This window comes from Quercus robur, chromosome 10, assembly GCF_932294415.1.
Source record: "Quercus robur chromosome 10, dhQueRobu3.1, whole genome shotgun sequence".
Classification (NCBI taxonomy): domain Eukaryota; kingdom Viridiplantae; phylum Streptophyta; class Magnoliopsida; order Fagales; family Fagaceae; genus Quercus; species Quercus robur.
The window spans coordinates 45,876,444-45,891,950 of NC_065543.1; the positions used below are offsets into that span (position 1 = coordinate 45,876,444).

General features: G+C 34.1%; 1 protein-coding gene across 1 annotated transcript; it reads left to right on the forward strand.

The window, feature by feature from the left end:
• The first annotated feature begins 12,850 nt into the window (after nucleotides 1-12,850).
• Nucleotides 12,851-15,256, forward strand: LOC126703668 (dof zinc finger protein DOF5.6). Its single transcript, XM_050402714.1, has 2 exons — nucleotides 12,851-13,168; nucleotides 13,924-15,256. The coding sequence occupies exons 1-2, from the start codon at nucleotides 13,118-13,120 to the stop codon at nucleotides 14,824-14,826; spliced, it is 954 nt and encodes a 317-aa protein (XP_050258671.1). The 5' UTR covers nucleotides 12,851-13,117; the 3' UTR covers nucleotides 14,827-15,256.
• Nucleotides 15,257-15,507: the final 251 nt, after the last annotated feature.

A 15,507-nucleotide genomic window follows, 5' to 3' on the forward strand; every position in this document is an offset into this window, starting at 1 on the left:
CGCAGACCCCTTCAAGCACAAATAAAAAGGAAGACTGGGACAGATCGATAGAAAGAAGACAGAAGAAGAAAAACAAGAAATAAAAGCAAAAAACGCGAGCGACCTTTCATGGCACAGACAGAAAAAGGGCCTCGGGGAACTAGGACAGGGAAGAAGAATGTTAACAAATGACTTTCAAAAATGGTAGAACAGGATTCCGCCCAAATAGGAAAGAAAGGGAAAAGAGGAAGACTCTAGAAATGGGGATGCCGAGAAGGGCATACCTCAGCACGTCCCAAAGAGGATGGCCAACCAGAAGCTTTCGAAGGAATCAGAACCAAGAGAAGGAAAGAATGAGAGAAAACGGAAAAGGGACTTACCGAGACGATGGGGACAGAACATGCTCTGTTTGCAAAAGAACAAAACAGGGGAACCAACGGTTCCCCGGGACGCCTAGAAAACTCCATTATAAAAGGAGGGGATGGGTTGTGAAGAAGGCAGCGAGAAAAAAAGAAAGAAACGCAAGAAAGAAGAAATTCTCTAGGAAAAACTATCAGAAAAATCTATGCAGAAAGAAAATACTAAGGGAAAAACAAATACTGCTTCCCGATATCCTGTAAATGCCACTATTGCACATACTTGGATTCAACGAGAATCAAACTTTGCAAGTTTTGAAGGCTGAAATAGCCATTCAAGACTGCAATTTTTGAGCTTGATTGGACCTTGTATCACGTCCTAGTGAGCTTTTTGTAATCAAACAGATAATGTATTAATGAAATACTGTTTCATAATTCTCAGGATCCCCACAGCACTTCACTTTTTTTTATCGTCTTGCTAATCCTGTTTTTTCTTTCCTTCTGAACTTACGTTGTTAATTTTTGGCACTCTTCGATATCCTTGTTTGTCATTTTTCTGTATATTGTCAGAAGTATTCTCTGCATTCACTTGATTCTTAAACAGCTCGTTAGCTGCGGTGAGTCAAGGCTCGGTCCACCAAATCCTTCCTTTTTCATTCAGGCCCGGGATCCTTGGGCCTGAGTATCCCGAAAAAGGCACTCTCACAAGGTTACAACTAATTTTTTAGTTAAATTTTGTCACTTTATAAATGTTCTTTTACAATGGATTTTCTAATGAGATTGGACTCTTGGGTTTTTTTTGGGAAGAGATTCTTCATTGGTTTCCTATTTATTACCAAAATCTTTGTTTTACATGTTTAACCGCCTATTATTATTGCTTTTAGATTTGGTATTTGATATTGTGGTTGATATAAATTGTTTGTGATATTTACTTATGGAATTTGTAGTTAAATTATGCAATAGTTTCACTGTTTCAACTTGGATTCAAGAGGCAATTGTTTGCCGAACTTGTTTGCAGCACAGAGACGCCTAATAAGGATGGGCTTCAAGGATCCAAGAGGCAATTGCGAGACAAAATTGACACCAAATGATGGGCTTCAAAATGAATAAGTAACGTGCAAACTCCTTTTAGAATGGGCCTTGAGGACACACTTAAAATGTGGGCATTTAAGGGGAAAAAAAAAAAAAAAAAAACTCACAAGTTAAGTTCATTTCCATGGCCCAATGAGCTTCAAATTATTGATAACAAAGACTAAAAGTGCATTCGACTCCAAATTAAAAAGCCAACTTATTTTACTATTCAATTTATTTTTACTATTATTTATGGGCCCCACTATATTTTTTTGGTACTATTCATAGGTTCTATTGTACTATTTCAGCTAACATTTACATTTAGGGGTGTTCGCAGTGCAATTTTGAGCCATTTTTTGCATCGCATTTTGGAGTGCGGTTTAGCTAAAATCATAACTGCACTATACTTTGTTTTTGCAGTTACATGTGCGGTGTGGTACGGTTTAGAGTTTAGCCAAAACCAAAACCGCACCGCACCTCATTTTTACTGTCACATGTGCGATACTATGTATAAGATGCAGTTTGAATTCAGTATATTTTTCAAATTTTTGGGCTTTTCCTACTCAACCCAAAACTAATTTTTCAAATTTTTTGGGCCAAGTTTTAAATTATTGAGCTAGTTTTTCTTTATTTTGGGTTGGCTTTTCTAGTCAACACTTGCTAAGGTTATTAAACTTTTTTTTTTTTGAAAACTTGGGTTATTAAACTATTAATAATATATTTAATATTAAAAATAAATAAATATATTAATATATAGAGAGGGTTTGTGCGGTTTTCTTATTATAAAACCGCAAACTGCACTGCACCATGCGGTGTTGTGTGGTACAATGCACTATTACTTGCGATGCGGTGCGGTTATGCCATTTTACGAGCGGTTTTGGTGCAATTTTTGTGGTTTATGCGATTTGGTGAACACTCCTATTTACATTTATCTACAGCACTTTCAATAAAAAAAGTTTTCAGTTTCAACAAAATAAGCGAATCTCAAACAGACCCTAAATACAACGAATCAACACCCCCATCAATCCATTAACGCTAATGTGGTTTAGAAATTAAATTAAGCACATATTATGTCTCAATCAAGAAAAAGATTAATTGAATCTTGGCTCAAGTAGGACACCTAGGATGCAGTCTTGCTTGTATGTCATTTTCTTTTTTGATGAAAAACTTGTAACTTTATTAAGAAGAAGATAAATTCAGTACATCCTTTATTAAGAAGAAGATAAATTCAGTACATCATGAGTTACAACTGACTCAATCAGCGATGGATTTCCTCTATCCATGTTACATAACTATCGATATTATATATTTCTCTGGTATGTTTTGCATGTCATTTTCTTGAACCATGTTAAAATGAAAAACATCCTTTAATCCATGATTAATTATATATCTTTCTTTTACACGTGCATTACTTTGATCTAAATATTTTACTAAGGTAGTAGTTTTTTTAATTTGGTAGCCAAATTGGACTAAAATTTAAAAGCCCATTAAGGCCGAAACTAAAATATAAACCAAGCCGCCACGCCAACCTTGTGCAACACATGTTGCCACAAAGAGCCAAATCCATGTGTTCCATCACATTAAAATTCATCCAATTAGAGGGAAGCACATTGTTGAAACTTGTCAATTTTTTAGGTAAATAGCAGGCTGGACTAGCTATACGCATGGACCTATCCTGGATATATATACAAGTTGTCATCATAATTCTATTTGGTCATTTGGTGTGAAAGAAAACTTCAGATATGACTTTGGGAATCTTTAGGTCCAATTATTTTTCATATTTTGCTCGTGAATAATCATTTTCTTCTGCATTGACTCTGTGTAAGTTGAATCCATTGCAGACTTGCAGTAGTGTATCTTATATAAAGGTTAACAATTTTAACTATATACAAATAGTTTTCTCCCAAATCCACTTTTTAATGATTACATTGATACGGTGCAGGTGAAATAATTTTAAAGATCCAATTTCACAATTTGTTAACATATGCAACTGTGAATGATGTACGCTTTATGCATGTATATATATTTATATATATATATATATATATATGGAGCCACCACATTTTGTTAATTTTAACAACCACACAAGTTAAAAAGTTGTGAAATTTGATGTGAAAATGGTTGTCCCTAATATTGTTGGTGCAAGTGCAATGATATGGGTTTTAGTTAGTTCAAATGCTAAAGTTTATTGTCATCGAATAAGAGAAATATGAGATTCGAATTTCACATACATCATAAAACTAATTAATATCTTAACCGAATAATAAAAAGAAATAATTATAAATCAGATGTTATAGATTGAAATTTTGTCGTATCTATAAAATAAAATGCAAGTGCAGTGTGTGGTTGCTTCGTGGAAATGAACATATGAAGTACAAACCACAAAGAAGTTCTGCTTGGATGGGATTGTTATTAGCTTTAGAATATGAATTATTAAATTAGCGTGGTGACTGGTGAGTAGTTTTGCTTTTATCACAATTTTTATTATTGTCAATCACCTTTGTAGGGTCATATACACAATCAGTGATGATGAAATTAATAATGGCAATTATAATTGATGATGTAAAAAATCGCCAGTAAACCGAACGGTCCTCACGTGCTCTTGACAGAACCTGCAAAACACAAACACAGACCTTACAGAGAGTACTGGTGTGGTATCGGTTAAAGACCCTCCGAAGGTTAAGTTAGAAAGAAAATCTCTATAATTCTAGAGTGCCAAAGTTGGAGAATTATGTGTACCTCCTATTGCGAGAGCCTTTGGGGTTTTTATAGTTGTGTTGAGCTGACCTTTATTCCTTGGTGAGGAAGGTCTTTCCTTATAGAGAAGATTTTCATTAATGCCTATGTTTTATGGGATCCTTTCCTTATAGGAAATTTTGGATTTATGGCTATACATATGGCGCAAGGTCTTTCCATATTGGGGTTCTTGGAAACCACACATGCTACGTAGGCACCACTTGGCTCTAGTTGGGCCCGTCCGTCTACCCTGGATTCGTCTTCCTTAGAGCAAGAAACTTGTCCGAGTAATGAGTCCGTCCATGTGGTAAGTTCGTCCGAGAGGTAAGCCCGTACAAGTAGTGAGCCTATTTATTAACTTCGTGGTTAGTATATCAACTAGTCTATCACCTTCGTTTGGCTCTGTTGACTTTAGATTTTATCCCTATCAATAATTTTTTTTATTTTTTATTTTGAAATAGTTACAATATATTACTAATCTTGTAACTCGAACTCTTTCCCTCATAAACTTACAAACTCTTTCTACATGACAAATGTCAATTAAGTTATAAAGTTTTTGGCAATTTTTTCTAAACTTACGCAAGCATAGCTATAGGAGGATTGGTCTTCCTTGTAAGTAGACCAACATTTTTCATTCTTAATAAAAATAAATAAAACAATTTATCATATGTGTGGAGATTGGCGGCACCAAGTGTTAATCAGGGTGGTCACAGGACCACCCTGATTTTTAAAATTTTTTTTTAATATAACTTAAAAAATTTTGAGTTTTAAATTAATATGGGTCTTTTGACCATTCTAAAAAAAAAAAAAAAAAAAAAACTTCACCACCCTAAAAAAACACTTGAACACCCTTAATAACAATTGAGTCCATTAAAAATAAAATTAAACCTCTTCAAAAATTTTGTCCGTTGAATGTTGAAAAAAAAATTGCAAGAAATGCTATGTTCATAACATTTTCGAATATTTTTATAACAAATCCTAAATAACATGTTATTGATGAATAGAAAATAATTTCAGTGGTAAGTTCAAATTAGAACTAGTAAAAACTTACAACCTAGGTTTTGTTGTGAAATTGTTACAAAAATGCTTTGAACATAACACTTCTTAAAAATTGCTCAAACAAACATGTTAGCCTAAAATCTCAAATCAAATGTTTAATTGTGATTTAATTTTTTTTTTCAACTGGCATATTTTAAAATTGCTATTTTTTTTTTATATAAAAAAATGCGCACTTTTCAAATAGCTAGTTTGTTAGCATTTGCTTTAGTCTTTAACCGAATTTGTTGGATTTATGTGATATATTTTTTCAAAAAGATAATGTATTTTGTTTATATTAGTACTTATTTAGGCAATATGTTAGTAATTAAATAGCAGATCAGTGGCTTAATAATTGTTTGATTGTGTATATTGAAAAAGAGGAAGCTGAGAGTATTAATAGTGAAACTATCATATCACACAACAATTTTAAAATATGAAAACTTGTGAAAGAAAATTTTAAAACTTTATGTATTTGAATATGTTTTTATTTTGTGATGTTAATATATTCAAGTTTTATTATTAATAAATTTTTTAAAATTAAGTGTTTTTAATGATCACCTTGAAAAAACTTTCTAGAGCCGCCGTTGTGTGCGGAAAGGGTAAAATTCCATTTTGCCACCACTCTATATACAAGTATACATTTACATCTCATGATAAGAGGGTTGTCTCACGCTGCCGTGGAGGTTGTTGTATCCTACATCTATATTCTAAGGAAAATGAGACGTAATCAAATTAAACACTCCTATAAGATTTGATATTCCTAATAGGTATGCTGTTTATTTTTTTAGTCAGTGTTTATCCCTTCAGTGTGACAAAATAGGAGGGTTAAGACATAAGAGAGATTTTTGGGATAAAATATTTGAAGCTGTTGAAATTAAAAGTATGGATTATATCTTCAACAGTAATACAATGTGTGAGGGTTTTAGTTAGATGTCTTGAAAAGTAATACATTGTGTGAGGATTTTTAGTGTTGATTAGTTCCATGACAAAATTTAATTTGTGTTGTAATTCTAGTAATATACTATACTTTGTATTGTGTATGGGTGTAGGTTGAAGATTGAAAGTTTCATTTAGAGTGCAAATATGAAGAACTTGGTCAAGTGGGAATCTATGATCGGTTGAGCAAAGTTGGAAGTTGGACATAAATTTTTGTTAGAGGGTCTATTGAGACCCTGTCGAGCTAATTAACCTTATTATAGAAAGCACCAACTTAATTTTTCATGACAAATTTTGTAGCCTTTTTAAGCCCAAATACTACACCTTTATAAGACAAAAATAAATACTAATCCATAGAGAGGAAGGCGACTGCACTTTCACAAGAAAAATTAGATCTAAGAATTCTTTGCCTTCTGACCCCTCTTATTGTTCATCATTGAATGCATTATATTGTTCCAAACACTTGATCACCATATATGTGTTGGATGTTGAAGTTGAAACCACATAAATTATGTCAAATCTTCAAGAGATCTTGGAGTAGTTGAGAGATCAGTTCGCAAGCTGCATATCGCATTACAAATTAGATAACATATAAGGCAGAAGGTAGAGTTTGCAAAAACTAAAAGGAGCAGGTTTGCTCCAATACAGTATTCGACTACATGTATAGGAAGTCATGTGAGTACTGTTTATATAACAACAACCTTTTATAGTGATTTTGCTTATTGGGGTTCACTCTCAAAGTGTTTTTACAATTTTGGATTTTCACTTGGTGAACGAATGTTGTCTCTCTGTGTATAAGTTTATTACGTATATTCTTAATAGTTATATTATTTATTTATTTATCCATTATTCGTATGACTCAAACACTGACTAATATAAATTACTAAATTAATATTTGAAACAATTGATTAAAATTAGTAGCTAAGCCATTTAAGGGTCTAAATAGTAACTTTCATAATGCATAGGGGAAGCCTAGCTATAATATATACAAGTAGAGTCTAGAACTAATAGTAGATAATACAATCATAGAATAAAGTAAGTGCAATGGGCCAAAATGTGCTTAGGTCTAGGGATAACACCTTGAGTCCGGACAAATGATCACAAAATTGTCTTAATGGATAAGATTTAGTAACAAACATGTTGGCAAATTAGTCTCAAGATGACATGGAGTGAAGCCGCAAAGTACCCTGAAGAAGATTAATAGTGATGACGAACAAAATGGCACTCGATCTCAATACGTTTAGTTTGCTTATAAAAAAAAATGTCATTGTATGCAATTTGAATCGTGCTACAACCATCACAATAGAAAGAAGTGGCAGAGGAGAGAGTGACACCAATATCTTGCAACAACCATCACAACTAAAAAATAAAAAACCTATGGGGAAGCAACAATTAATTATAATTAGTATGGTCTCATGAACAATCAGAATCAGTGTAGGCTTGAAACTGAAGGGAGTGAGTCAAGCATAGACTCTCGTGGAGTGCTAATAATTTCCTTGTCAATAAATCAAGAGGAGAAATAAAATCAGAGGCATATTTGGTCTATTTGAGCTAGTAACCATTTAAAGAAGAAGAAAAGATGCCAAGCCCAAGAAAATAACTACGCATACTGAGGTACATATTAAGTCCATACAATATGACGAAGATGACAGAGGAAACTGCATGTAGAATTCTTCACTCAAGTCATCATTAAGAAAATTATTGATATCCATTTGAAAAAATGGCCAATACCAGAAACAACAACTGCAATAAGTGTGCTAAGATTGGTACTAATCTTACCATCATTTAAGATTCTTTCTACATTTAATTATGTAGTTTGCTAACATTAATCTATACTTATCCAACCAAATTAATGTTATAGCTCTCCAAGCCAATCATGTTGATTATTCACAGATACACATGCATCTTGATACTCCATTGTGATTATCAAACATAGAAGTCAACTTTGATTAACCAATTCAATGGCTAATGTCTAGTTGTTGTTTCGTGGGTCTTATATTATAAGATTGAAGCATGAAGTCTAGTCCATCCATTAAATAAAACCAAGTGTGAACATTGTCTCCAATGTTCATTTGCAGACAAAAACAGTAACCCAAAACCCAATCTACACGTTCCAATCCCAATCTATACGGTCCAACCAAAAATGTCTTGCTCTTGTCACTTGACTCATTGGATAATGGATATCCATCTTAGTCAAGCCAGGACCAACAGGACAATGACACAAAATTTGGAAGAGAAGATGATGCTAAAGGGACACAACACAATAAGTTAATTGATGGTCGGGTTTTCCATGCTAAAGTGGGTCCCAAATGACTTGGATACATTGCAAAATACTAAGAGAAACACCAATCATTCTTAGGGCAATTAAGATAGAGAACAAAGAGAGAAAAAAAAGAAAAAAAAAAAACAAAAACAAAAGCAACAAACAACAACAATATTATAGGCTCAAAATATGTATGACTGAAGATCCTGTCCACCGACCCCAATAGATTCGTGTATATTAGAATTCTGAGACGTAGAATATTTTTGTGACTTACATGCTAAGCCCTGCGCCGCAGTCACCGTTAGAAGTGTCGCGCATGCGCATGAGAGTTGGGTCCTGTTGCTTGGTGGGACTATGTGAAGGTCGTATCTTAGTTATATATCACTTTAGACTTATATTTACCATGGTTTCTGAATAAAAATTTGTACACACCGAAAAAGACTACACCATATAAACAAGCTCTAAACGTATATATCAATGGGATTCACTGTCACACACAATATATATATTCTTTCACATGTATACATGACAGAGACAACTTCGGATATAATCTACGTGTCCATCCTCAAATTCACTCCAAATTAACCCATATACACTTTAGCATAATGTGTGCAAGAAACTAAAGGAACCGTTGGATCCAGAGGTATATAGTTTACAATTTTTTTTCCATATCATTCCAAAACCTTTTTGAGCAATGATATTGGTCCCAAAAGGGTATAATAAAAACCAATTTGTGGGTTCATTGAATGCATCATTGCCATACATGTGGATGGTGGCCTTAAAGCGTTGGGATCAATAGGCCTATGGTGGGACCAATTCGTTGGCCTAAAACTTAATCAGATTGACTGCACCAATTACGAGACCCTGTTGGTTTGACCATCATCATGACAAAGAGCACACCAGAATCTGATGATCAGAGAGGATGCTGATCAATTTTGAAACCGTTGATTCTGTGTCTAAAAGCCACAGGCCTAACTATTTTAAATTCAAACTGACACACATTGCTGCAAATGTTATTATTCAATGGTGTTTTTGGATCACCTTTTCTTTGTTACCACAACGGGTTCGATCTATTTGCAATGGTCCTCACCTCATTTTTGAGTTTACCTTTGAGCCACATGACAAGGTATAAATGTAGTTGTATGGTATATGTGTAATGAGTAATGACCTATCCTATACTTGAAAAAAAAAAAACAAAGCATAAAGGATTTAGAGTTGAAAGAGAGAGAAAAAAAAGGCTTTTGAATTGATGTGTTAATCGGCCTTTACAAAACTTTCATTTGAGTTAGGAAAAACATTAAAGGAGAAAAGAAAAAAAAAAAAAGTAAAAGCAAAATGTACATAAAGATATATCATAGATTATAGGTTGATTGAGGTAGCTTGAAACTCAAGATTTCCCTGATTTGTTATTAACTTAATCGATCAAAGTGAAGATACTTCCAAAGTGATCTTATTGTTTCACGAGGAATCTACATTTGTTGAATAATATATACAACAAACCAGTATTGCATGGCATGCATGTGCTATGTTTTGGAAATGGTGTCAAAATATATGGTGAACTTGTAATGCGCCCTTCCTCACTCCCCTTTTTGCCATGATGTTGAAATAGATTAGAAACCGGCTAAAACATCTCCCACATATTATTGCATGAAGGTTTTCACTTAGTTTTGTCAATACTTTTTCCCGAGAATAATGATTGAAACACAACTTATTATACAACTTTTTGTTAAAACTTCTCACATGGTGAATTATGAATGATGAAAGTGTGGACCCTCATGAATTTACTATTTTTTCTCTAATATTTACAACTCGTCATATGATAAATTATAGCAAAAGTTGTGTAATAAATTATGATCTTAGCATTTTTTTTCACCTCATAGTTTCTGTGAGAGACTTTTTAAGTAAGGAAGAATGATATTAGAATATTACAAATTTTGCAACATATTATTTACAAATTAATACATCAACTTTTAAAGTAAAAAAAAAAAGTTATTTATTATGTTATTGATGTTGTATTATGACAAATTGTTAAATATTTTATAATGAATTTGGTAATGATTTTACTATTTTCTTTTAAACAAAACTATCATGATTTTGTGCAAGACCCTATAACTACAAATGTAATGATGCATTGGCAATCTCTCTTGTGAGACAGATTAAGAAGCTAATTAAGACCCAATGAAACCCACTAATAGATCTAGAAAACATAGAAAACATTTGTGTTTTGATAGCCAAACATTGTAGGTGGTCCTTCATGCATTTCATGCCAAACATCTTAGGATGACAAAGGTTTGAGATCATAATAATAATAACATCCTCATGATTGACATGCATGATTGTTAATACTTTGTCATAACTAGCTAGGAAGAGATCAAAAAAGAAAAGAAAAATCGAATGCATGATTCACTACTCACAAAAAGGAACCAGTGAGGACTTAAGGTGTGTGTACGGTGGAACGTGGACACTGGGCTCACTTTATTCACCTGACAATGTGTACTTTGGGCCCTGTTGACTGGAGTGTGTTCTTCACGCTATATCTTCTTCATTTTCTTCTGAGCGCATAAAGTGTCATTGTGAACCATCATGTTTATTCCTTGTGAGAGGCCTTCGAATCTTCATTTTAAGATCATATATTGTACCAACCCCGCCTAACAGGAAGAGAACTTTCATTTGAAAAACTTTGTATATCCTATAAGTTTTTGATTAAAATCTCAAAAAGATTATATTTTTTTGAAAAAAATAAAAATAAAAGTGTAACTACAGGCTAGAAATTGAAATTCTTATTCTCAAAGTTGATCGATTTGGTTAATTATTTTCTCTTTTGTGTTACTTTCGGCATCTATCTTGGGGAAGTCTGATTTGAATGCAAAGTTTGAATCTTCTGTAAAATAATGTTTACTTAAATCCAAGTTCTAAGTATTTGAAATAGACTAATTGTTATATCTTCAGTTAAAATGGTTGGAAGTAAAGCACATTGTAATTTGTAAGACATGAACATATACGTCACATTCCAAGTCATTTTACCCTAATTCATGTAAGAAGCACATTTCCATATAAAATTAAACGTTGAAGACAAATTTAATGCATGTGTATGTGATAACTGATACCAATATAATAAACATATTATGTGTTTGGATGAGATTGTTTTTATTTGTTTGTTTTGCTTTAAAAATTAGGTTGGATAAACTAAACTATACATAGAGGAACGAGCATAAAAAATTGCACTCAAATGGTGAGTTTTTTAGAAAGCTAAGCCAAACAGATTAGTAAGAAACGGGGATGAGATATAAAACTTTTCAAAAACGTCACTAGACTTATTATTAATGACATGACCAAGTTTACATAGGAAAAAGTATCCTAGCAACAATTATACTTAAACCATTTATGTAACAAGTTAACAAAACTTATCATTTTGTTTTATACTACTTTTTCTTTGTTATAATTAAATCAACCAACCTCTCAAATGATATTTACTTGTTTGTTAAATTAATGACTTCGTATTATTGTTATAAGAGATCTGAAAGAATGTTGAGAAATGGAACAGGCTATATACTCAACAATGGCTGGACTAGCCCTGAGTAGCAAGTGAGAAGTAAGAACCGTATGAATTTTGAACTAAACTAGTGAGCAGTTTGCCTACTAACACATCCAATTTAACAATATGGCCAAATGTTAACTTGTGATTAAACAACATGGCTTATAAATAAAGCTACCACTTATACTATTTGTATAAACCAATCATAATTTAACAATTATGGTCTGTTTGGATTGAGAGGAAAGGAAGGAGAGTAGAGTAATTTAAAATTAGCTTAAAATTGATCTATTTTTAGTCAATTTTATTCTACTTTCTTCTATTCTCCCTCTCTTCCCCTTCGATTCAAACAAGCTCTTAAGTATGTCGTGAATTCGGGCGCATATTAGGCCGTGTTACTCTTCCAAACCCATTTGAACCGCAATAAGCATGAGGCACCTGAGACGCCGTGTGTCATGTGTGGATAGTAAAACTAGAATATATCCTTTGCTTGCGAGAAGAGAGAGCTTAGTGGGGTCCACTCAAATTTGGGCCCCCAAGTGGAGTGCTCTTTCGGTATGCTCTTGCTGCTGCTCACACTCTCTCTGCTAGCCAGCCCTTAGCTCTCTTTATCGGGGTCCCAAATATTCTCTCTCTCTCTCTCACACAGTGTCACATCAAACAAAGACTTACAATGTGACGACCACGCCGATATCTCTGACGTACACTCCTATCCCCATCAACGGTTCTCCCTTTCCCCAACCCCACCAACATCATGTATATGCATCACATCATAGCCGTCCATTTAGTGAGTTTAGTCAAGCTGAGGTAATGCTGTGGGGCCAGTGTCTTTAGAGACAGTGGACAGACTGTGGGACCATGTTGTGTTCCCACCGACGCTGTATACATTGTAGCTGTAGAGTAGAGTTGCTCTCTACACTACCTTTTTCTTCCTTCTTATTCACAGCCCAACCCCAAGTCCCAAACACACACAACACTCAGTTTCCTCACTCGCTCTTAGCTCAGCTCTCTTTCTCTGTCTCTCTTAGTTTACAATATCACTCTCCTTCTCCAACACACAAACACTGAGATAGATAAGAAAATAGAAGTGAAAGAGTGCTATATATGGAGTGTTTCTAAAAGCTAACTAGGGGTTGAAGCTAGCTAGACCTGTGTTTTTGTTTTTTTTTGGCACTTTTTCTTATCTTTGGCAATTGGGTTTTGTTAATGGGTCTTACTTCTTTGCAAGTTTGCATGGATTCTTCTGACTGGTTACAGGTATATATGCCATGCTTTTGAAACTGCAGTTTATATATATACTTATATCCATTATGCATGGCAGATCAAAAATCATCTTCTGGGCCATGATTAAATTAGTATATATTGTTATTTATCAATTGGGTTAAAACTGCCTATCAATTATCTCTTCCAGACTTTACAAAAAGTGAAGATTTTGTACACTGAGCACACTTTTGTATAGAGTATTTAGTAATCAATGCCACTCAGAACAACAAATTCAATTCAATTTTAAGCCTGAAGGAGCATTTAGTTTCATCTTAATCATATTGCAATGATGCCAGTTAGGTTGTCAGACTGTATTAGTCCTATGTATGAAGCAGCAAATTTGGAGAGAAAATGATGTTATTTTGATTATAGGTCAATCAGAACAGCAATGCATGCTTATAAGTTGCAATTCTAGGAATTAAAGTTCAAGTTTTTATCTTCATATGTCAATGTTTTCTACCATGCGCTACATTAGAGATACAAACAAACAATTTGATGAATTCATGTTAAAAGCTGTGGATGAAAATTTTGCCATATCACTGCTCACTCAGTCCTCGGGTTAGGTGTAGTACTTTACAATATAATATTTCTATATAGGTTAAGCATTCAGACACTCTGATTGATATCTGAAAGGACAAAGAATGTCTAGTACTTTGCATTATTGTCATGACGCGTAAAACGCGTATATGTTTCTGACACAATTCCATAATTTATTTCAATCACTTATCTCCTTTTGATATGTATGTCAGGGCACAATTAACGATGAATCTGGAATGGATTCTTCTTCACCCTCTGGGGACATGCTAACATGTTCAAGGCCCTTGATAGAGAGGCGGCTGAGGCCACCGCATGACCAAGCCCTCAAGTGTCCAAGGTGTGACTCAACGCACACCAAGTTTTGCTACTACAACAACTACAGCCTCTCTCAGCCAAGGTACTTTTGCAAGACCTGTAGAAGGTATTGGACCAAGGGTGGCACTCTTAGGAACATTCCTGTGGGTGGTGGGTGTAGAAAGAACAAGAAGGTTTCATCTAAAAAACCCAATGACCAACCCAACCAAAACCACCTTGGATCATCATCATCATCTCACAACCCTACTGATCTTCAGCTTTCATTTCCAGAGGTGCAATATTCACAGTTTAGTAATATACTTGGCACACATGGGGCACTTGGTAACCCTACTTTCATGGAGGCTAAGTATAATAATAATGGAATGCTTGAGAATTCCATTAGGCCTATTGATTTTATGGAGAATAAGTTGGAAGCTATAGTTGGGAATTCTAGGAACTATGATTTCATGGGGAATGGTGATCACTTAGGTATGGTTGGTGGGCTTGGTGATCATCTTAGTGGTCATAGTTTGGCACCACAATTTGGTCTGTGCTCTCCATTTGGGATGTCCAATATTGATGGGAATAGTGGGACTTTCATGGACACATGCCAGAGGTTAATGCTACCATATGATCATGCAAATGATCAGGACCATAATGCAATGGATGTGAAGCCAAACACTAAGCTCTTGTCCCTTGATTGGCAAGACCAAGGTTGTTCTGATGCTGGAAAGGACTCGTTTGCTTATATCAACGGTCTAGGATCTTGGTCTGGCATGATGAATGGTTATGGACCATCCACGACTAATCCATTAGTTTAAGCTAGTTAATCTTGAGTACCTATCCACAAAGTCAAAGGTTTATCATCATGGGTTGGTGTGATAAATGACTTAATCACTCGCATAAATTAATCTTAGATTGTCCAACTATCTCTGTATCTATATGCCTTTGATGGAAAGGTTGTTTTTTGTGTTTCTCTTTCTATGAAGGTGGTCTTATTACAATCTCAGTGTGAATGAGAAGCATTATAGTCCAAAAACGACTGCCCTCAGCGCCTTACTATTGGTTTTTTGTAATTTAATATTTGATCTCTTCGTTCTAATTTGTTGTCTTGTGTGTAAGACATTCAAAGCTCTAGGATTTTGTTGTAATCTCGAGGAAGATATAGTAGTGCTTTTCCGGTTTAAAAAAAAATGCCTCATAGTAGTGTTTAGTCTATCAGATCTTTATATATATATGCTTTTGTCTCTATGTTTTAGTGAGTGATTAAGAGCTATATTATTATTTATTTGCAAAAGCAATACAACTACATTGCCTACGTGGTTAGGATTGTTTGAGACATGGAAGGAAATCAAAACAAAGTTTTCAGTAAAAAGCAAACATTCTCTTTGTGTTGCGTGTCGTTTGCATAATTGCATGTGACTCCAAATATAACACTTTGATGGCCTCTAATTATCTATTGGCTAATTAAAGATATTGATAACATCGAAGCTTGGATATGA